This window comes from Panthera tigris, chromosome C1, assembly GCF_018350195.1.
Source record: "Panthera tigris isolate Pti1 chromosome C1, P.tigris_Pti1_mat1.1, whole genome shotgun sequence".
Classification (NCBI taxonomy): Eukaryota; Metazoa; Chordata; class Mammalia; order Carnivora; family Felidae; genus Panthera; species Panthera tigris.
This window is the reverse complement of record NC_056667.1, coordinates 42,606,809-42,629,597: the sequence shown is the minus strand read 5'-3', so window position 1 is coordinate 42,629,597 and position 22,789 is coordinate 42,606,809. Positions and strand designations below refer to the sequence as shown.

General features: G+C 43.3%; 2 protein-coding genes and 1 long non-coding RNA gene across 5 annotated transcripts; 2 read left to right on the top strand and 1 right to left on the bottom strand.

Annotated features, from left to right (window-relative positions):
- The first annotated feature begins 126 nt into the window (after positions 1-126).
- MAGOH (mago homolog, exon junction complex subunit) lies at positions 127-9,539 on the top strand. The gene is made up of 5 exons (XM_007077183.3): positions 127-306; positions 2,431-2,489; positions 3,103-3,213; positions 8,112-8,194; positions 9,305-9,539. Exons 1-5 carry the CDS (start codon positions 219-221, stop codon positions 9,402-9,404), a joined length of 441 nt encoding a protein of 146 aa, XP_007077245.1. The 5' UTR covers positions 127-218; the 3' UTR covers positions 9,405-9,539.
- Positions 9,540-11,705: 2,166 nt separating this feature from the next.
- CZIB (CXXC motif containing zinc binding protein) lies at positions 11,706-17,729 on the top strand. 3 transcript variants are annotated; one of them, XM_042997227.1, is made up of 8 exons: positions 11,706-11,834; positions 12,022-12,105; positions 13,226-13,282; positions 13,650-13,731; positions 13,940-13,971; positions 15,748-15,825; positions 16,548-16,613; positions 17,467-17,729. In XM_042997227.1, exons 1-8 carry the CDS (start codon positions 11,829-11,831, stop codon positions 17,542-17,544), a joined length of 483 nt encoding a protein of 160 aa, XP_042853161.1. In that variant the 5' UTR covers positions 11,706-11,828; the 3' UTR covers positions 17,545-17,729. The 3 variants fall into 3 exon arrangements, with proteins under 3 accessions (XP_042853161.1, XP_015390799.1, XP_042853162.1); XM_015535313.2 differs by lacking the exon at positions 11,706-11,834 and having other exon boundaries at positions 12,021-12,105; positions 13,173-13,282; XM_042997228.1 differs by lacking the exons at positions 11,706-11,834; positions 12,022-12,105 and adding an exon at positions 12,184-12,297.
- Positions 16,982-20,881, bottom strand: LOC122241349. Its single transcript, XR_006221435.1, has 2 exons — positions 20,823-20,881; positions 16,982-18,221 (listed from the first exon to the last, which is right to left on the bottom strand). It is a non-coding gene; the product is annotated as an uncharacterized LOC122241349 (long non-coding RNA).
- Positions 20,882-22,789: the final 1,908 nt, after the last annotated feature.

Here is a 22,789-nt window from a genome sequence, read left to right as displayed (position 1 = left end):
TGGTCGAGGAGGCGGGGCAGGTGGAAGAAGCCTTGTTTCCGGTGGGGAACTGGCCAGACTTGCCCCCACTTCCGGGATTGGGGGGCGACCGAGGCGCTGCGCTAAGGCGGACCGTGTTGCCTTTACGTCACTTCCGCGCGCCCTGGTAAACGTCAGTGTTGGGCGCAAACAGTGGCGGTGAGGTTTGCGGGTAAAGTTTGGTTGCTTCCTTGTGAGCCATGGAGAGTGACTTTTATCTGCGTTACTACGTGGGTCACAAGGGCAAGTTCGGCCACGAGTTCCTGGAGTTTGAGTTCCGACCAGACGGTAAGAGAGGCCTCTGGCCCCCGGGAGCGAGGACTGGGCCTGGGGTCGGGCGAATGGGGAGGCCGGGGTTCCGGAACGTGCGAGGAGCTAGAAGAGGAAGGGACTGTTGCCTGCGGCTCGGATCTGAAAGGATCACTCCTGTGTCCGCTCCGCTGGTTCTTTCCATATGCAGGGACTTCTGTTTGGTGACATTTTTGCCCAGAATGCTTCATTCAGCAAACATTGATTGAGTGCCTACTTTGCCAGGCTCTCTTTCACATTCTGGGATATAGGAGTGAATGACAGACAAGCTTCCTCTCGTGGAACTTGTATTCTGGTGCTGGGAGAGATATCCTAAAAGAGACTCCAGATAGTGACAGAGTGGTCAGAACGTAAAATGATGAAATAATTGCTGGTGGGCTGCTTCTAAGCGGGATAGCCACTGGCGTGCTCTCTGAAAAGGTAATATTTAAACCGAACTCTGATTGACAGGAAGGAGCCAGCCTTGTGAAGCTCAGGAAGAATGAGCAGTTCTGGACAGAGGGAGTAACAAGTGTTAAGGCTGCAGGGCATGAATGAGCTAGGCATGTTTCAGGTGGCTAGTATGGCTGAAGAGAAGAGAGCTCTGGAAAGAAGAGCAGGAGACAGTGTCGGATAAGTAGCCTGGGGCACACCATGTAGGTCTTTATAGGCCATGGTAAAGAGTTTGGATTTTATTCTAAGTGCAGCAAGAAGCAGTTGGAAAGATTTAAGGAGAGAAGAGATGTGATCTTTTCCTGAAAAAGCATTCTACTTATGGGCAGGAGTGGGAACGGGTACTTATTAGGAAACAGTTACGTGTTCCAGACAAAAGGATGTTGGTTGGGACTAGGGTGCTAGTAAAAGTGGACAGAAGGATTTAGGATACTATTGGAGGCAGAACCAATAGGACGTTGCTGTTTGATAGGATTTGGGAGAAGGGCCACCGTGGTGAAGGAAAAGGAATCAAAAATGAAAGAAAACTCCCACTAAAGGGGGGGCACAAAGATGAATCAGACAAACCCCAGCTGTAAACAAACAATGACAAGACAGTGTTTTGGGTGCTGTGGTAGAAACAGATCGGACTCTGGAACAGAAAGAAGGCACCTAACCTAGCCTGAGAGAGGAAGCTTCCGGCATACAATGACTTGATGAAAGGGAGAGTATTAGTCTTGAGTACTGTGTAGGAGTTGGTTAGGCAGATGAGTCAAGGCATTTGGACAGCATTGACATCATAGAGGCTGAAAACCAAAAAGAGCATGGGATGTTCCAAGCAGAAACCAAGTAGTGTGATTAACTCCAGCTATGTAAGAGAGGGCTGTTGCAGGAGTGAGCCTGAAAGGCAGGCAGGGGCTCAGTTTAGCAGTTTGCCATGTTGAAGAATTTGGATTTTATCAAGAAGGCAGTGAGAAACTATTGTCAGTACCAGAGTAGCCTATTTAGATTGGTCTGTTACTTCATCACTTTGTCTACTGTATGGAGAATGAACTGAACCAAAAGAGAGACACGGCAGTGAGGCATCAATTAATTTGGCTCTTTTTACATGTGTGCCTTCTATTCTATAGGTAAAAACAAAACAAAACCTTCATACCCACCATATACGCGATTAGTCTTTTGGATGCACATATACACAAAGGGCCTTATATGCCAAATATGCTCAATAATAAAATCACAACTTTTCCATCACGGGAGTAGATCAGAATGTTGCATGGTCACATCAATATACGTAAACAGCATTTTACGGTTTTCAGGCTGCTTTCAACTCATTTGAGCCTCAGGAGGCCCTGTGTGTAAGGAAATTACCAATTATTATCCCTGTTTTCAGCTGAGGACATTAATGTGCAGAGATAGGATTTGCTTGTGTTCTTTTACCACACGTGAGCCGCCTTTGCAAGAATTATAATTCAGTGTCAGCAGTACTTTTGGCTTTGAGGCTATCTAATAGCCTAAAGTGAAGAACTGAAAAGACTGCTATTGTTGGAACCCCAAAAATATAAATAGTAAATCTGTTAGACACTGAAGGGAAAGCTGGTATACATTTTAAGCAACAGGTGATAGTCTGGGTGAGCTAATGATGCTTTATTCATATGTTTTTATTATACATTGAATGTTTTTTACTCCTCGCAGGGAAATTGAGATATGCCAACAACAGCAATTACAAAAATGACGTCATGATCAGAAAAGAGGTAATAAGCCTTCTGAGAGCCTTTCATTCACTGCAGTTTAGCCTTTTGTCTTATTTTTGTTCTTTCTGGGAGTAGTATTGAAAAAGAATAGAGAGGGGCACCTGGGTGTCTCAGTCGGTTAAGCGTCCGACTTCAGCTCAGGTCACGATCTCGCAGTCTGTGAGTTCGAGCCCCGCGTCGGGCTCTGGGCTGATGGCTCAGAGCCTGGAGCCTGTTTCAGATTCTGTGTCTCCCTCTCTCTCTGCCTCTCCCCTGTTCATGCTCTGTCTCTCTCTGTCCCAAAAATAAATAAACGTTAAAAAAAAAAAAAAAAAAAGAATAGAGAAGCGTAGACCTATCTATAGACACCTAAAGTTTTTCTCACATCTTCTTTTAGTTTATATTTTCTTTCACAGTGCTGAATCAGTTACTGGTAATCATTTAAAGTCTTGCAAGTGTTGGTTTAAACTCTGAATCTGCTACTTATTAACATCATTGAACACATGTTAGATGCCAGGCATGGCACTTGGTATTTTACACACGATTTTGTTTAACTGATCGTAAGCCTAATCTTTCATCACTATCTGAGTCAGAACACTTGCAACTTAAATTCCATTTTTCAATTTGCTTTCAGGCTTATGTACATAAAAGTGTAATGGAGGAACTGAAGAGAATAATTGATGACAGTGAAATTACCAAAGAGGATGATGCTTTGTGGCCTCCTCCTGACCGAGTAGGCCGGCAGGTGAGTGTTTTAGCAACTATCCTGTATTGCAGAAATCTTACAAATAAGGTGCTCTGCATATGACATTGAAGCTGTGTTTTTTGTGTGTGTGTGTGTGTGTGTGTATGTGTGTGTGTGTGTGTGTGTGTGTGTGTGTTACGGAGCCCAACACAAAGCAGATTACCAGCACTTTGTCTAAGGAAGCAGTAATCCCACAGGGAGGATACAGAGATCGCAAGTGGTGTTTCTGACCACCTAGAGCCCAGCCCTGGATTTCTCCATGTAACTCTCCCCACAGCCCTTCTCAGAGTTTTCACTGCCCACCTCACTTACTAACGACTATGGACAAAGCAGTGTGAAGATACAAAGATAAATAGAACATGGCTATTTCAGCAAACTAAGTATGTGTGTTTAAATTCATGGCTTACACATTTATTCTGAAGACTGTTATGGTAATTAAAATAAAAGCCAGTGTCATATTTGACTGTGTTAATAGGAAAGCTATTTCTCTCTGCCTCAGCTGCTCCCTTCCTAATCCAGACGTCTAACTGATTTCCTTGTTTCTTGTCCTGTATAGCCCATTTTTCCATCCTGAAGCCAGACTAATCTTTTAAAATGTAAATGTATGTATTCCACTAATTTTAAATTCTCCACTGCCTTCATTCCATTTAAAATAAAATCCACGGGGGGCACCCGGGTGGCTCAGTCAGTTGAGCGTCCGGCTTCGGCTCAGGTCATGGTCTCACGGTTTGTGAGTTCAAGCCCTGTGTGGGGCTCTGTGCTGGCAGCTCAGGGCCTGGAGCCTGCTTAAGATTCTGTGTCTCCCTCTCTCTGCCCCTCCCTTGCTCATGCTCTGTCTCTCTTTCTCTCCCCAAAATAAATAAACATTAAAAAAAATTTTTTTTTTTTTTTTTTTTAAATAAATAAAATCCAGGGGTACCTGGGTGGTTCAGTTGGTTGAGCTCCGACTTCGGCTCAGGTGGTGATCTCACAGTTGGTGAGTTTGAACCCTGCGTCGGGCTCACTGCTGTTAGTGCAGAACCCAATTCAGATCCTCTGTCCCCCTCTCCCTACCCACTGCTTACGCTCTCTCTCAAAAATGAATAAACATTTATTAAGTAAATAAATGAATAATAAAATCCAAACTCCTGCCTTATCTTCGACCATTCACACAATCTCTTACTGTGTTCAGACCTTACTGACCTAATTTCTGTTCCTCAAGACACAACTAGGTTGTTCTTAATTTAGGACATTTACATTTGCTACATGCTATGTGGAATGTTCTATCCAAGACTGTCTTTATTATTGCAGGCTTCAAACATCACTTCCTCAGTGATGTCTTGCCTATCCATCCAATCTAAAATGTCCCTCCCCATTTTTTTAAAATAAGATCTGTTTATTTTCCTCCTAGCATTTATTACTGTCTGAAATTGTCTTGTTTGCTGTCATGTATCCCTTTTCCTCCCCCACTACAACAGACACGCATATACCCACACAAGCTCCTTGAGTACAAGGATTTTGCCTATTTTTTTTCACTGCTGTATCTCTAGTGACTAAAGTAGTGCTAGTGTGTAGTAAAAGCTCAGTAATAATTACATTTATTAAATTAATATAAAAACCCAGATAAGTTCATTCGTAAATCACCTCAAAATGATGGGCAGCTCTTGAGGAAGAGTGAAAAAAAATCTTCAGTACTTTCTAACGTTAATTTCTAAAGTTGATTTTTAATTTATGTCTATAGGATCTCAGTAGAATCATATGTACATATTTTGCTTTACCATTTGTAACATTTTCAGCTCTATTAACTCATTCAACAATCACAATAGTCCTGTGAAGAGGACATGGCATACTCTTAGGCACTGGCAACAACCTGTCGGATAGGGTAATTATGACGAAATTCCATTTGTCATCCCAGCAAAAGCTATAAAGAACTTGGGAGTAAAAAAATTTTTTTTTAATTTCTTTTTTTAAACTTGCTGGCTCAGTCAGTTAAGCACCTAACTCTTGATGTCAGCTTAGGTCATGATCTCACAGTTTGTGGGATAGAGCCCACATCTGGCTTCACGATGACAGCAAAGAGCCTGCTTGGGGTTCTCTCTGCCCCATCTGTGTCTGCCCCTGCTCGCATGCTCTCATGCTTTCTCTAAAAAAGAACTTGGGGGGCATCTGGATGGCTCAGTCGGTTAAACGTCTGACTTTGGCTCATGTCATGATCTCAAGGTTCATGGGTTCGAACCCCACATTGGGCACTGTGCTGACAGCTCGGAGCCTGGAGCCTGCTTTGGATTCTGTGTCTCCCTCTCTCTCTGCCCCTCCCCCACTTACGCTGTCTCTTTCTCTCACAAATAAACAACAACAAAAAAGAACTTAGTAAATTTAACAAGATGTATAAAACTTACGGGAAAGGGCTTTATGAAGGACAAAAATATGTATCATTTTTATGGATGGAAAGATTCAATATTGTATCAATTTCATTAAAATTTATAAATTCAAAAAATCATAATAATTTATAAATTCATTGCAGTTCAAATCAAATCACAACAGGATTTTTCCTAAGACCTAAGAGAGCATTAAATTCATGGAAGATCAGGGGTGCCTGGCTCAGTTGGTTGAGTGTCTGACTTCGGCTCAGGTCATGATCTCATGGCTCATGGGTTCGAGCCCCCCATCAGGCTCTGCGCTGACAGCTTGGAGCCTATTTCCAATTCTGTGTCTCCCTCTCTGCCTCTCCCCCTCTCACATTCTGTTTCTCTCTCTCATAAATAAACATTAAAAAAAAAAATACATGGAAGATCAAAGGGACAAGAGTAACCAAGATAATTTTAAAGATTTCTTGAAAAGGTATAGTCATTTGTACTGTGGTATTGCCTCAGAATTGGCCAGTAAACCATTGGAACGAATAGAGCCCAGAAACAAACCCATGAAGATTATGGGAACTCAGAACAGTGTACAACAGAGGTGAGCTTTCAAATTAATAGAAGTAGGATGGATTGTTTAACAGTTATACCGGTACAATTTGCAGTATGTTTACAGAATATTTTTAAGTTAGACCATTTGTAGAAACAAAGCAAGATTGTAAAACATAAAAGAAAACTTAATCTTCTTATTTCTGAGTAGAGAAGGAATATTTTAAATTCTTCAAGGGAAAAGATTGATAAATTTGACTTCTTTAAAGTTAAAACTTCTGTTTTAAGACATCATGATAAAGTTGAAAGGCCACAGACTGAAGGAGGATGTTTGCAAAACATCTGGTAAAGGGTTTTTATATCCAGGATATATCAAGAACTACAAATTAATAATAAAAAGATAAGAATGTGTAAAGGTTATGAGTAGACAATTTACAGAACTGGAAAAACAAGTGGCCAATAAATACATGAAAATATCTATAGTTTCATTTTGAGAAATGAAAATTAGGAAAACAATGAGATGCCATTTCAGACTCATTGGAATGGCAAAAGGAGGGGGGCATCAAGTTTTAAAAAGGATATGAGAAAGGGGCACCTAGGTGGCTGAATTGGTTAAGCGTCTGACTCTTGATTTTGGCTCAGGTCATAATCTAACAGTTCCTGAGTTTAAGCCCTACATTGGGTTCTGCACTGACAGTGCCAGGCCTGCTTGGGATTCTTTCTGTCTCTGTCTCTCCCTCTCTGCATGTGATCTCTCTTCAAAATAAATAAAGTAAAGGGGGCGCCTGGGTGGCGCAGTCGGTTAAGCGTCCGACTTCAGCCAGGTCACGATCTCGCGGTCTGTGAGTTCGAGCCCCGCGTCAGGCTCTGGGCTGATGGCTCGGAGCCTGGAGCCTGTTTCCAATTCTGTGTGTCTCCCTCTCTCTCTGCCCCTCCCCCGTTCATGCTCTGTCTCTCTCTGTCCCAAAAATAAATAAAAAACGTTGAAAAAAAAATTTTTTTTCAAAATAAATAAAGTAATTAAAAAAAGGATATGAGAAAGAAAAAGATCTTACATGGTAGTGGGAATAACATCAGTACAGGCATTTTAGGAAATAATTTGATAGTATCTGGCAAAACTGAAAAACCTTATACCTTGCTTCTAGGAATTTTCCTAGAGACATTTTCACATACATATAAGGAGATGCATGAAAGAATATTCTTGCCACATTGGTTATAGTAAAATAAATTGGGAACTTAAGTCTGCTTCAATAGGGCTATGATTGGAATATTCTAAAGCATTTAAAACTAATGAACTAGGTCACATACAAAAACAGTGTTGATGAAAAAAGCAAAAAGATGCATATAGTATGATCATTTACGTAAAAATGGAAAAACATACCGCCAAATCAAAAAACATGAGTGGAAAGAATACGCCTCAACTTCTGGGATGCAGGAAGGAGAATGGAATGGGGAGGTGGACCTAAACTTTGTAGGTGTAATGTTTTATTTCTTTAAAAAAAAAAAAATCTGACACAAGTTTGACATACTATTAACATTTTCACATCTGGGTGTTAAGAACATCAGTCTCATAGTTTTCTGTATTTTCTGTTCGAAGTCTTTTCATAATTGAAAAGTATAAATCAAAAGAAATAGAAAAAATTTAAGAAAAAAGAAGTAGGACTCACTAGATTGTAAATTCCACAAGGGCAGAGACCTTTGTTTGGTTTTGCTGATCTGTCCCAAGCACCAAGAACAATAGCTAGCACACAGTGAGCATTCCCCCGTAGATAGTTTTTAAAGATTTAGAAATTGGGAAATTTAGAAATTGAGACCCAAGAGCATACAAGGATGAAACCAGTATTTAATTTCTTTGTTTCTAGTATCCAGCACAGTTTAGTGATCAGAGTGAACTGGTCTTGTTTATGTGACCATCTGTCATCGAGTTTGTATGACTTGACAGATGATGCATCTTCTGCGGGGTTGATGAAAAATCCAACTTGGCTTGACCTAGTTTTTTTTAAATGTTTCTAGGAGCTTGAAATTGTCATTGGAGATGAACACATTTCTTTCACAACATCAAAAATTGGTTCTCTTATCGATGTCAATCAATCCAAGTAAGTGTACATGATCCTTATATCCAGATGTGTGTGTTTTAAAGCAGATTGATAAGAAGCCTTAACCAAATTGGGACCATCATGGTAAGATCTTGTACAAATGCAATACAGAAGGGGTCAGCTTTGTTCTCATAGAGACTCCACATTATTTTCAGGGGCTTGCTCCTGTTGCTTTTGATGTTTTATTCAGTCATTGGTACATACAGCTTCTCAGTGACACGAATGGAGTAATGTCATAGGAGCAGCCAAAGTAGGTAGGAATCTGGCCAGAACAGAAAATGAAATATACCAAAAAGGAGCTTGAGATAAACTGTACAGTCAGTGGATCGATCTGAACACCTTCCTCAGTGTTGGCCATTCAGACTAGCACATCTTACAGTCTATGGTGAAACTTGCAACTGTTTAGAATACAAATTTAAAAATCATGTTGTCAGTAGGGCAGATTATAGAGTTAATACATGAGTTTGCATGCTACAAAGAGCCCTTAGAATTTGGCAACCTCTGTGGCTCCTGTGTTTTGAGGATTTAGAATTATATATGCCTCACTTTTAGTACATGTCACACATAACTGTCTTCCCTTGGATAGTCCTCTTGTTCTTAGCTAGTTGTTTCATAGTAATCTTCAGCCTCTTGGTCCTGCTTAGTACTACTACTTTTTTAAAAAGTTTTCCTAATTCTGAAAGTAATACATGCTCACTGTAGAAAATACAGAAAAATAAGGGGGAAATCACGCATAAACTTACCAATTAAACAACCATTATATCTCGAAGTATTTCTTGTCTGTTTTCTGTGCATTAAAAACTATATTTTAAAAAGTACAAAAAATATATTTGAGATCAACAATCTATTTTAATCATGATTTTTTTCATTTAATATAAATATTTCCCTATTAAAAACGTTAACATTTTAAATGACCTCATAATAGTCTATTTTAATATATAACACATAGCCTTTTCCTTCAATAACACTTGGTTATTTTTAAAGTTTTAATTTTGTATATATCTTTATGAAGAATATCTTGGTACATAAATAATATGGGTTTTTTAATGCATGGGGTGTTTTGGCCAGTTTTTTCAGCTTTTTAAACATATTTTTCCTCTTGCATTATAGGGATCCAGAAGGCCTACGAGTATTTTATTATCTTGTCCAGGACCTAAAGTGTTTGGTCTTCAGTCTTATTGGATTACACTTCAAGATTAAGCCAATCTAGATTGAATATTGGTGTGGACACACGGGGGGTTGGGAGTACCTGTTTTTAATTACCATTATCAGGAAATTTTTGTGTATATCAGGGCAATATTTTTTTTATAAACTATAAACGTCTTTAATAAATACATTAACAAAATGCGGTTTTTTTATTATTTCATAAAGACCTGAGCATGTGAACTTTTCTGTTATTTTTTTAAAACACTACTATCGTATGTGAAGTGTGGCCAAAAATCTAATCAACTCTAGATACAACTAACAATTTACAGGAATAAGAGAATAGAGAAAAAAGTTATCAAATACAATAGAAATCCAATCACCAATATCCAGAGGAAATTCCAGGGCAGAGGATCTGGTTTTTTCAATAAACAAATTGCAAACATAAAATAGAGATGGGGTGAGAACCAGATTTAAGGAGATTAAAGATAATTTAAGAGGCACATAATTTGGGGCACCTGGGTGGCTCAGTTGGTTAAGCATCCAACTTCAGCTCAGGTCATGATCTCACGGCTTGTGAGTTCAAGCTCTGCGACGGGCTGTGTGCTGACAGCTCAGAGCCTAGAGCCTGCTGCAGATTCTGTCTCCCTCTCTCTCTGCCCCTCCCCCACTCACGCTCTCAAAAATAAACACACATTAGAAAAAAACCACATAATTAGTACACTATTTGACCCTATTTGGGTCATGATTCAAGAAACAAAATTGACATCATTGAGGAAATTTGAACACTGGATATTTTATATTAATGAAGTATTGCTAAATTTTTTAGGTGTGAAGTGGTATTTTTTTCCTCCAGCTTTATTGAGATATAATTGAGGTTGGGGTTTTTTAAATCATCTTTTATAGATACATCTGCAGGTATTTCAGTATGGAGGAAAACATTTTGGTTTAATACATTACAAGGGATAAAATGACTGGTCTCAGAAAAGTTTTCCAATAATCCATTTTAAAGTCAGAAATACCGGGGCGCCTGGGTGGCTCAGTCGGTTAAGCGGCCTACTTCGGCTCAGGTCATGATCTCACTGTCTCTGAGTTCGAGCCCCACGTCGGGCTCTGTGCTGACCGCTCAGAGCCTGGAGCCTGCTTCAGATTCTGTGTCTCCCTCTCTCTCTGACCCTCCCCCGTTCATGCTCTGTCTCTCTCTGTCTCAAAAATCAATAAACGTTAAAAAAAAATTAAAAAAAAAATAAATAAAATCAGAAATACCAACACCCATTAACAACTGATACCTAACTGATATGGATACTGTGGGAATTTGTTCAGCAGGTGTATTTGTAGGAACGTTTTCTTGATGTTAAATCGCACTGCTTCCTTAGCCAAGGAAGCTTCCTTGCCGGTTGAACAGATTGTGGGTGCTGAAAAGAGCTGGGCTTAACAAATCTCATTTGAGGGGAAGTGATTAGGATAAGCTCACGTCCCTTAAGACAGGCCAGCTTGGGACAGGTCCCAAGTCTTCTGACTCCTAGGCCAGTGTCTCCCCCTGAACCCTCCTCCAACACACACAGTGCCTCCTTCAAAGATTACGGGCCAGCAACTTAGGTGCAGATCTGGGACCAGAGATATCAGGGCTCCTAACTCCAGTGTATATCCCCACTATAGAAGGGTTCCCCAGGGCAATGAATCAAGTTGGTGGTAAAGTAGCCAAGCACAGTCACTCCAAATTTTAAATGGCCATGAGAACCCCAAAGGCTCTAGGTCTCAAATGGGCTGTTCCTTGGGACACTCACAGCTTTTGTATGGTCTCAGATGTGCCCTGGGTAAGAGGACAGTTAAGGCAAGGTTCAGTAAATGTACACGGAGCCCAAAGAAGAGCCCTTGAAAGGGAGTGGCTCCTCTTGGAGACTGCAGTGAGAGACGTGTACACGGGGCAACCTTCTGAAGGCAGGTCTCCGGGGGAAAAGAGGAAAGAGCAGTTTAGAGATGAAAGGCTCCATCCCCCAAAGTCAGCGAAGCTGGCTGTGGGCAAGGGGAACTGACGTGATCTAAAAAGCCTCAAAAGGCAAGCAGGAACCAAGTGGTTGTTGGGTGAGAGACCAGACTAGTTAGGAGCCGGGAAAGAACTGAGGAGCAGGAAAAAGCCCTGGCCGAAATTTCGTGTAGGGACTATCTTGTTTGCTACGGTATCCCTCAAACTAGCATAGTGCTGGCACGAGATTGGCAATCAGCAAATTGCTGACTGCTGGAGGAAGGATTCGGCGGGTCTGCGTTCAGGCTCATTGCGGACTCACGACACCTACACAGGTCCACCTGATCGAAGAAAAAGCCCAGCATGCCCCGGAAGCCGCGGCGCGTGAAGACCCCGCCCTCCGCTCCGCCCCACGCACGCCGGAGGTCTGCACCCGGGTGCGCTAGCGGCGCCCACCGTTTACGACGGGCCGGAAAGTAGCGGCCGCAGCCAGTGCCGGGCCTGGTCGGGCCGAGCCGGGCCAGTATGGGGGTAAGGCGAGGGCGGACTGCCGCCGGGCAGGGACGGGAAGGTGGCGGGAGCTTGTGCCAGGAGGGAATGAGAGAAGTGGGCCCGCACTGAGAAGGAGCGGGGAGGCTCGTACCGGGAGGGGAGGGACTGGGGCTAGATAGGGTTGCGCAGGCGCCGTTGTTGCAATTGCGGTGGCCCTCCCTCACAGAAAATTGCGCTGCAGCTCAAGGCCACGCTGGAGAATGTCACCAACCTCCGGCCCTTGGGCGAGGACTTCCGGTGGTACCTTAAGGTACGGCTTGATGGGAGGGGCCCTAGGCGGGAGAAGGGAGGAGCATCGTGGAGCCCGTAGGCGCGGTGAGGTTCCGGGCCCCGGAGCGACTCCGGAAGGGGGCGGGGCGCCACAGGCCCATCCCCAGGATAGTTTTCCAGTCCCGAATTGCCGGTCCAATGGGAGCTTTGTGTCCAGCAAGATCGGAAATATGTAGCCATTAAATGTTATTTTCCTGGATAGAATTTTGTTCTTTTTTTAAAATGTATTGGTTAATTCTTAATTGGTAGTCTTTTGGAGTTCCTTTTGTAATTTTCTCTCCGTGAAATATTTCATGTTGTGTAAACACCGAAAGGCTACCTGAAGAGGGCTTGGGGTTATTTAGTAAGGAGGAGAATTTCGCTGTTTTGTTTGTTGATTAGGCTTTATCGTGAAAGCGTTTTAATTTTGTGCGTGGCTTCCCCCTTCCTTCTCTACCCTATACTGGTGAATCTGGTACTCTGGTGACTGGGTCTACAGAGGCCCCCCTCTTACCTGAGCAGTTTGAGGTCCTTCACTCTGCCAGATCTCAGAACTTCTGCTTTATTTCCCTCGTTGTCTAAATCCCAGCATCCTTCAGAACCTGGCAAAAGCTCTGTCTCTTTCAGGAAGCTTTGTTGGCACCTTTATTACCAAATACTTTGAAACCCGAGTACCAGAGCTTATTTGAGGAATTGATGCCCTTCTGCTTCAAAAAGCACACAGTCTAGTTAAGGAGACAGAGAAATAGAGTAACGACAGAGTGACGAGTACTTTTACTAGGAACCTACAAGGCCTGTGAGAACACAAGGAAAGCTCCAGACCTAATGAGGGGATGGGGGTGAGGGCTGTTGAAGCCATTTCTGTACTATATTAGCCTTGAATTTCCAGCTAGACTGGGTGCTTCTAGGACAGGTGCATGCCAGCACAAAAAACACTTGACCTGTTCTTTGCCCGGAGAGAAATTCAGTTACATCCTTGGTGGGGCCGGTTGTAAGGATGAGGTGAGACTGTGGACAAGAGGGTAGGTTGAGCATGCCCACCTCTCACTGTTCTTACCCTTCCTTTAGTGTCTGCCCAGCTGAACCAGCTATTTTACTGATCTTCTTTTTCCTCCCCCAAGATGAAATGTGGCAACTGTGGTGAGATTTCAGAGAAGTGGCAATATATTCGGCTGATGGTAACTACTCCCCCTACCACCATACCCAGATACAAACACACATATGCCTCTGGGCAGGGATTTAGGGAGAGAACCTGTGGCCCTAATCTCGCAGGTCTTTGCACCCTACTTTCTGTAGTTTGGGAGGGCAGGCACTAGTGTGATCAACACTGGGAAGACCAGGCTTCTTTGGGATGTGAGGCAGAGCTCAAAACTGAAAAGAGTCTTTTTCTCAGTCTCAAAAAGCCTCCCCAGGATTCTTGTTGTAGCAGGTGGCTCTCCCTCTCTCGATCTTGGTCTCTTTAGCTAATAAGTGGTAGGACTGGGTCTCTTTGAGACCTTTACAACTAATTGATATTTGACTAGAGGTTCTTTTTACCCTTGCCAGGACAGTGTGGCACTGAAGGGAGGTCGTGGCAGCGCCTCCATGGTCCAGAAGTGCAAGCTGTGTGCAAGGGAAAACTCCATCGGTAGGTCAGGTTGTGAATCCTGAGCTCCCCCAACCAGGCCCATATCTTCCTGGTACCAGACCAAAGGCAAGCTCATGTTACTGTGGGTGGACCCAGGCCTGAGGTGCCCAAGCGATTGCAGCAGACTCTTTTTCCCAGAGCCACATCTGGGCACCTGGACAGGGCCAGGGTATGGACTCGTCAACTTTTGTCTTCTCTTATGTTTCAGAGATTTTGAGCAGCACCATCAAATCTTACAATGTAAGTTTCCTGCTGTGGTGGCAGGTGTGGTGGGATTAAATCTAAGCTGGAAGCTAAGAGGCCTGGGTTCTAGAGTTCTGTCTGTACCAGAGTGACTTGCCATGGGACATTCATTCATATACTTGTTCACTCATTCACTCAGTCTGTCATGGTATTAGTCGTCTATTCACGATATACTGGCTGAGTGCTTGGTAGGAAAGAGATTCATGAACAGGCTATTACAGTGTTTTCTTTATAAGCACTAGGCTGTGGATCTCAGTGTACATCTGACCCAACCTGGCCACTCAGTTTCCATCATTGAGAGCACTTTGTCTACCCTGGGGGACTAGTGAGCCTTCTCTGAAACCATGGGTGGGACAGTCCTTTGGTGCATCCCATCCTTGATATTGACGTTATAACTAGTTATACATTACTGTGTTAACAAAGTAGTCTAAAGGGGAGGGAGGGAGTATGTGCTTTGGGTCTCTGTTTAAAAGGTAGTTATTTGTATTCATCTATCCCTTATTTAGTATTTAAAAAAAATTGTTTTTAATGTTTATTTTTGAGAGGGACCATGTGTGGGGGAGGGGTAGAGGGAGGGAGGAAGACACGTAATCTGAAGCAGGCTCCAAGACTCCAAGCTGTCAGCACAGAGCCCAAGGTGGGGCTCAAACTCATGAACCATGAGATCATGACCTGAGCCAAAGTCAGATGCTTGACAGGCTGAGCTACCCAGGTGCCCCTCCCTTGTTTAATATTTTTGAAACATGTCTGATTTTTGCCAAATTCTCAGCTTTTTCCTGAAGTTTAAGGGAGAAGTCATGAGGATTTGCTTCCAAGTAATTGATAATATAGTGGAAGAGACAGATTAACAAACAAAAACAAACCAGAGCCAACAGAGTGTCTTATCAGTGCTAGGCACACGGTTAATGTATAGATTTTATAGTGAATGACACAATGTGATTGAATGTGTGGGTGTGGTGCCTGGCATCTCTGAGCCCATGGGTGAGGTAGGTATGAGTTTCCTCACTAACCCACCCCTCTCAGGGTGCCCCCTTCATGTGAAAATTCCATTTCAAAGGCTTTTTTTTTTTTTTTATAGTTTATTTATTTTGAAAGAGAGAACATGAACAGGGGAGGGGCAGAGAGAGGGAGAAGGAGAGAGAATCCCAAGCAGGCTCTGCATTGTCAGTGCAGAGCCCAATGAGGGGCTTGAACTCACAAACCGTGAGATCATGACCTGAGCCGAAATCAAAAGTCAGACACTTAACTGTGTCACCTGGGCACCCCTCCAAGCCTCCTGTCTCACAGCATGGCAGATGGTTAGCAAAAGGCTGCAGTTAAGTGTACTGGGCCATTTGGAAGATCTGGAGACTTTATAGCTTAACATTCTTGTTCATATTTTTTGAGAATTTTATTTATTGAGCATAGTCAGGGACTATAGCTGGGCACTTTACACATAGTTCATATTCTCACAACAAACCTGCAGTGGTTTCTTCAGCCCAGTCTGACCATCTTAGATGGGAAGAGAGGCAGAAGGCAGAGCTCTGTCTGAGCTGATATCCAGGCAGGCTGACTCTAGAACCCACAGTGTTTCTTCTACAGCATCTGTGTACAAAAAGGTCTCACAGGGAGCAGGTGACCAGTGCAGACTTCTTCCGGAAGGGAATGGGTTGCTCCTGAGTCCCATTCTGGGCTCACAAGGGCAGTTGGGCCCACTTGGCAGGAAGAGCAGGGGCAGTGGGATCATCCTAAGGGCCCAGTTGGGTCTGCCCCCTCAACACACTTCCTTTCTAGGCTGAAGACAATGAGAAGTTCAAGACAATTGTAGAGTTTGAGTGTCGGGGCCTTGAACCAGTTGATTTCCAGCCTCAGGTGTGTGTATCTTCCCAGGGAACCTGTATCTTTGCGGGGGGGCATATAGAAAGTGACAACAGAACTCTGCTTCATGCAGAGACCATGGACTAGGACTTCCTTCTCAGAATAATAATTGTTATTTATTAAGTGCCTACCATATGATGGGCACGTTCTGGTCACTTTTACGTGTTCGTTTAATCCTCACAGTGACCTTGTGAAGTTATTCACCCTATCTTTCAGACAAGGAAAGAATTTCAGATTTTGCAACTTGCCCAGGGTGACAGAGTTCATAAACACTGGTACTGTTATTTGAACCCAGGTCTGTCAGACTCCAGAGCCAGTGCTTATCCCACTTTAGTTGTGCAGCATTTTGACCTCACAACAAATCTGTGAGGCAGGGAGATGAGACAGTCTTGTCATCCCCATTTCATAAACAATACGACTCAGGTCCAGATAGGGGAGTGACGTGCCTAGGATCTCAGAAAATTGGGTAATGGAAAGGTTTACCCCCCACCTCCTGCCTCTGGTCCAAGGCTCTAGTTTGGAGGAACTACTATACTCCTGGGGCAGCTGCCAGGCCCTGGAAGTGCAGTAGTTATTCCAGAGCAGGTGCCCCCACTGCATCTCTGTCCTCCTATCCCAAGGGTGGTGGGAAGAGAGCCATTTCCCTGGCCAGGCCTCACATGCCAGACTGGTGCCTCCTTTCCCCAGACTAACAGCTGCCGTCCTGTCACCTATAGGCTGGGTTTGCTGCCGAGGGTGTGGAATCCGGGACGGTCTTCAGTGATATTAATCTTCAGGAGAAGGTACAGGACTTGGGGGGTCTTGCAGGGTGCTGGAGGGTACCTGGTGGGAATTACCCTTCTGGTGAACAAAGACCATCAATACAAAGCTGACTCCACATTTTTTTTGCTGATGATTTTGGTGTTTAAAATGGCCCCAAGTGTAGTGCTAAAGTGCTGTCTAGTGTTCCACAAGCAAGAAGTCTGGGGTGTGCCTAATGGAGAAAATGCATGTTAGATCAGCTTTGTTTAGGCAGGAGTAACAGTGCTGTCAGCTAGGAGTTCAATATTAATGAATCAACTATATATATTAAATAAGGTGTTTGTTTTTTTTTTAACAAAAACCTACCCAAAACAAGGTTATATATTGATTGAAGAAAATGATCAGATGCTTCTGAGAACCTAACCTTATATTTTCCCTGGGAATAGTGGTTCACTGTTTGCTAATTCAGTGTTTGTAGTGATTATGTAGATTGTAACTACCATGAATAACAAGAATCAACTGTATTACTGGCCACATTACTGTCTTACATAGGCCTTGTGGTCAGGCTTCAAAAGAACAGAAACTTCAGTTTGCATAGCACCTAATAACAACAGTAACTGAAATTTACTGAGCTCTTATATGCACCCAGTACTATGCTGAATACTTTTACATGTGTTACCTCATTTGATTCTTTCAAGATGGAGATCTGCTACTGTCCCCCCCCCCCCCCTTTTTCTTTTTTTTAAATAGAACTGAGACTCAGAGAAGTTAAGTGACTTGCCCAAAACGCAGTCTGGCTCTGTTCTGGGTCATACATGTTTCAAGTCCCAGTTCATGACCACTGTGCACACTGTCCCATCTCATGAGGCTAATAACGGCCATTTTCCCCCACAGGACTGGACTGACTATGACGAAAAAGCTCAGGAATCTGTGGGAATCTACGAGGTCACCCACCAGTTTGTGAAGTGCTGAACCCTCTTCCTGCACACTTGCCTCAAAGAACTGAGAAGGGACAATGTGCCCCAAGCAGCAGAGCCCACTGAGGCTAATCCCCTCATCCCCTGTCTGCTGGAAGCTGTCTGAGCCCTCACAGCCTGCATGCTGGGCTCTGCCACAGCTTCCCAAGCATCACCAATAAAGCCGCTGTTTGTGCTACACTGGTGCATGAAGACAGAGTCAGGTAACAGCCACTCCCTCCACAAATGACAGTTCATGTTGGGAGTCTCTGATTGCTTCCTGGCACATTCCCACAGCACAGGATCCATTCTGTACTTCTCAGGGCTCTCCAGCTCTTGGGGAGGGGGCAGGTCAACCCAGAGGACCTACGTCCTGAACCAAAACACTGCACTGATCACCTTGCTCTCAGGTAAACCCAGGCATCTCTAGCTGGTGTCACTTCATGTTCCAGGGCTGGTAGGGACTTTGGAGTCAACACTCCAGTCCTGGCATGAATCTGCTCTGTAAAATTCCTGCCAGACAGTCATCAGGTCTGTGCCCACTTGCTGTGATGGGGCAATCCTCTCCCATCAGGGGAGTCAGTATGAAAGTTCTTCTTTCTGCTAAGTCAGCCTCTGTGCTCCCTACAGCTCCTGCTGGTCCTGGGTTGTCACTGTGTGGTCATGCAGCCCTGTGGAGGTCTGAAGATCCCCCTGCAGAGTAGAAAGAGGAGTTCAGTGCACAGTAAGGTCAGGAGGACATGCTCATGCCTTCACACTGATAAATCCACCATCTGGAAAACCTGCTGTGTGACCTTATTGCTCTAGTGTTCTGCTGAAACCAGGAATTCTTTGGAATAAAAATTACTGCAATTTCTGAGAGGCCCTTAGGGGAAGAGCCTGCCTACTTCCAGACCGGTTGTGGGGGGCACTACCTCAGATTTCACGTAAAGCTGGCTGTATCCAAGGGTGGTGAAGAGATTCCTACCTTGTCCATTCTCTAGTATGGCACATACATCATGTTTCCTCCAGGTTCTGGTTCCTGGCCCCTGGACCTCTTTTTTTGTACCTGATAAAGCAGGGCTTCTTTGGCCCTCCCTCAGCAGGTCTATGAAGTGTGTCACCCACAGGGTCCAAGTCTACTGCCTGGCATGAAAGCAAATAAGTGGAAGAAGCCTGAGTAAGCAGCCTTTCTAGGTTTTGGCCTCTGTAATATCCAGTGTGTGTTTGCTCATAAAAACAAACACTAAAAGGATCTCAATGTTTTCTTTATATTTTAGATTATTTTCTCATTTCTCAGGGAGGTAGAAGAAACCAAATGATCACTAACAGATTAAAGGAAAAATAGATTATGCCAACAGATGCAGAAAAAATATTCAGTAAAATTTAACGCCGATTCAACAGAAACAACAAACCATAGAAACTCTTAGCAGACCACAAGTAGAAAGGAACTACCCTCATCTCACAAAGGAGATCTACAGAAAACCTAGAGCAAAGGAAATGTGTGAAGTATTCCATGCAAGGTCATGGTAAGATGTGGATCCCCTTGATCACTGCTACTCTTCCTTGTGCTTGAGATCCGACAGCAAAAAGAAAATAAGGGTAAGTCTCGAAAAGGAAGAAACAACTCATTTTCACAGATTGTGATTTTCCACTTAGAAAATCCAAAAGCATGAACAGGTACTGGAATTATGATCAATACCCAGAAACCAAATGCATTTCAGTACGATGGCAATATGCAAAATCTAATTCAAGAAAAAAGTGCCATTTATAATAGTAACAACAAAAAATACCTCCAAAAGTAACTAGGAACTAAATCTATCAAAAATGTTTATGACCTTATTGGACGAAATTATTAAACTTTGCTGAAAGGTGCTAAAGCCTAAATAGAGACCTATGCTATTGTTGATTGATAGGAAAACTTGAAATTATAAAGATCCTTCTCAACAAATGTATCTATAAAGTTCTTATGGAAATCTCAACTTTTTTTTTAACAGAATGTAAATTAATTCTGAAATCCATGATACGACACAGGTGGGAGACTCCCTCTACCAGATACCACGATGTAGTTACAAAGCAATGGCAGTTAAGCCACCATGATATTAGAGAAAATTACTAAACTTTGCTGAAAGGTGTTAAAGCCTAAATGGAGACCTATACTATTATTGATGGATAGGAAAACTTGAAATTATAAAGATCCTTCTCAACAAATGTATCTATAAAGTTCTTGTTGTAATCTCAACTTTTTTAACAGAATGTAAATTCTGAAATCCATGATATGACGCAGGTGGGATACTCCCTCTACCAGATACCATGATGTAGTTATAAAGCAATGGCAGTTAGCCTCCATGATATAGTATTTATATATTGTGATATACAAATAGAACAGTGGAACAGTAGACAGACCCCTGCATGTATGAAAACTGCATGGTTTAAGACAGGTAGTATTGCCAGTTTGGAAATTATTAACTTGCCAATAAGTGGTGCTGGGGCAATTGTTTACATTTGCCCATTAAATGAAACTGGGACGTTATTTCACTGGCATATAAGTCTATTCCAAGGTTAGTTCTCTTGGGTGCTTTGATACAGCATTATGCTGGGTAGAAGAAGAATCCTGGGCTCAGCGTCTTGCTTACTGTAAACCCTGGGCAAGTACGTTTCCTCTCAGGACCCCATTTTCACCATCTAAAAGAAAAGGGCACTTTGACCTCTGACATTCTGTTGCTCAATAAGATTAGTCAAAATGGTGGCAGCATGTCTGAGGCCTGCCCCTCATCACCACCAGGAAAGTTAGTTCCTGGCCCCACACTCCAGGACTGTGGTCTCCTGTCCAGGTAGTGGAAGTTAAAGCAGCCAGATGTGGGGACCATTTGAGGCCTAAGTTCCCTACCATCTTAATTTGGACATTCTGCAAAGGTCCTCAGTATGCTCTTACATGATCCCTGAACAGCTGTTTAAAAGGTAACCATCTTTATCCAGTAGCATTTTTTTAAAGCAGGCATGTGTGTGTAAACACTTGGCTTTTTCTGAATAGCAATGAGATGAAGGTTGGGTAACATTAGGCTGCATCCTCGTGTACAACAGTCATTTCTGTTGTTTCCCAGAAAGGGCAGAGTCACCCAGAATCTCTGCCTGGCTAGGCAGCCTGGTGATCATCTCACAATGCTGTCCTCATTCCTGTGTGAGCCAAGTTCCCCTGGACTGAGCCCTTTCCCTCATTAGCCATTAGAGCTCCAGAGAAGGCTGCCTACCTGGCTGGCCTTCAGAAAGCTCAGGACCCACAACACTGGATATCTTCACTCTCCTGACACTTACCATGCATCTGAATTTTCATTCGGCCATCTTCCCTGAGGGTTTCTGCTGCAGCAAGCTCTAGAGGGAGAAAGATGAATCAGACCCACGCTGTCTTGTTCAAGAGCCAAGTAACTAAGCCACTAATTAAAATAGTCACTGCCAAACATACATATGCATTGGATCACTGGGATTACTTGAAAAGGGTAAATTTCCTGGCCCCACGTCATTCCCACTGAATTAGAATCTCTGGGCTAAAACCTGAGATGAATCTGACGTTTCTAGATCACCAGAATCACTAGAAGAGATTTCATAGCAGGATGTGCTCTGGGCCGCTGCAGGGACTAAAGGAGATAATGAAGGCAACATGTTCAGCGCAATGTCGGGGGCACAGCACACAGGAAGAAATGGAGGCAGTTCCAATTTTGTTAGAAATGCAGACAGTCTAGGACACCTGGGTGGCTCAGTCGGTTAAGTGTCTGGACTCTTGATTTCAGCTCAGGTCATGATCTCACAGTTTGAGAGACTAAGCCCCTTGTTGGGCTTTGTGCTGACAGCACAGAGCCTGCTTGGGATTCTCTCTCTCTGCCCCTCCCCTGCTCTCACACATGCAGATGCTCTTTCAATAAGTAAATAAACGATAAAGAAATGCAGACAGTCTGGGCTGTTCTCTAATGACTAAGTACCCACATGGAGCTGCTCCCTAAACTGGGAAACAGCAGTAGATAGCCAACCTTGCCCTAGTTCCCCAAGTACTGTACTGCTGCTACAGCTCCCTCTTCTGAGCCTATCGCTTCCTGCTTAGAAAGAATTGGTTTGGACTGGAAAGACACAATCTAACAAGACAAGACAAACACCAGCTGTTGCTTATAAAAGCCAATTACTTAGATTTATAGCAGACATGGGCTGAGTTACAGGTGAGAAAAGACCTGGCTTTGGGTTAATCATAATAAGCTCACCCTATGACAACTGCAAATTCACTGTGAATTAAAAGTGATCACAGGCTAGATCAAAAGAAATAATGGCAAGAAATAGGATGAGAGCAGGCCCTCTCTCAGCCCCTGATTGGTTAGTCCATGCTGTAGTGAACTGTCTCATTTGGCGCTCTGCACTTTAATGCAATTACAAACAAAACTCAGTAGGCCTGGAGATCATTCCTGTGAGGTATAGTGTGAGAACAGGAGAGGTTTCTCTAGGAGAAAACATTAGGAAGGGGGTTGGGGGGAAGGGGCAGAGGTGATCAGCCTCTACAGAGCTGAAGGACTGACATATGGAAAAGTGCAAAGACAAATTATACTCCATAGGGGCAAACTAGCACCAAGTGTGTAGTTTCAGGGGGATTTCAGTTCAATATAAAGGAGACTCTCCTAATGTCTACCCAGAATTGGAATGTGATACATTTTACTTCATGAGCTCCTAATCCCTGGAGGCTTTCAAGAAAAGACTATGAGGATTCAGGCCTCTAACTTGACACAAGACCAGATTTATCGTATCAGAATTTCTATTTTGATGCATCCAGGCAGGAATTACTGGGCTAGACAATACTAGGAATTTTACAACCTTAAGAATCACTACTACAGACAAATATACGGAGTTGAACTGTCAACTGTCAAGGCTAATCGGTGAGAAAACCAAAGACTTGTTTCTCTTCTGAAATATCCTAATAACAAAGTTTTAACAATAACTGAAGAGGAAAATGAATTTGCAACCAATGTAATTCAATGAGCTAGCTCCCCTGAAAAACCTGGGCTCTCGCTGGGTTGTTGCCACTCTTCTGATTTGCTTGGAGTTAGTATGGAGAGGCTGCTTCAGTACCTTCAGCATACTGAACTGTAAGCACTGTTATCCACTCTCTCTTGCCCAGCTCAGAACCTCTACCTACAGTGACCATCTTGCTGTTCCACGGACTACAAAGGCTCAGATGCCACGCATTGTGTTGAACATGGGGATGATGATATAGCCCTCAAGACACTTGCTGGGACAGATGAACG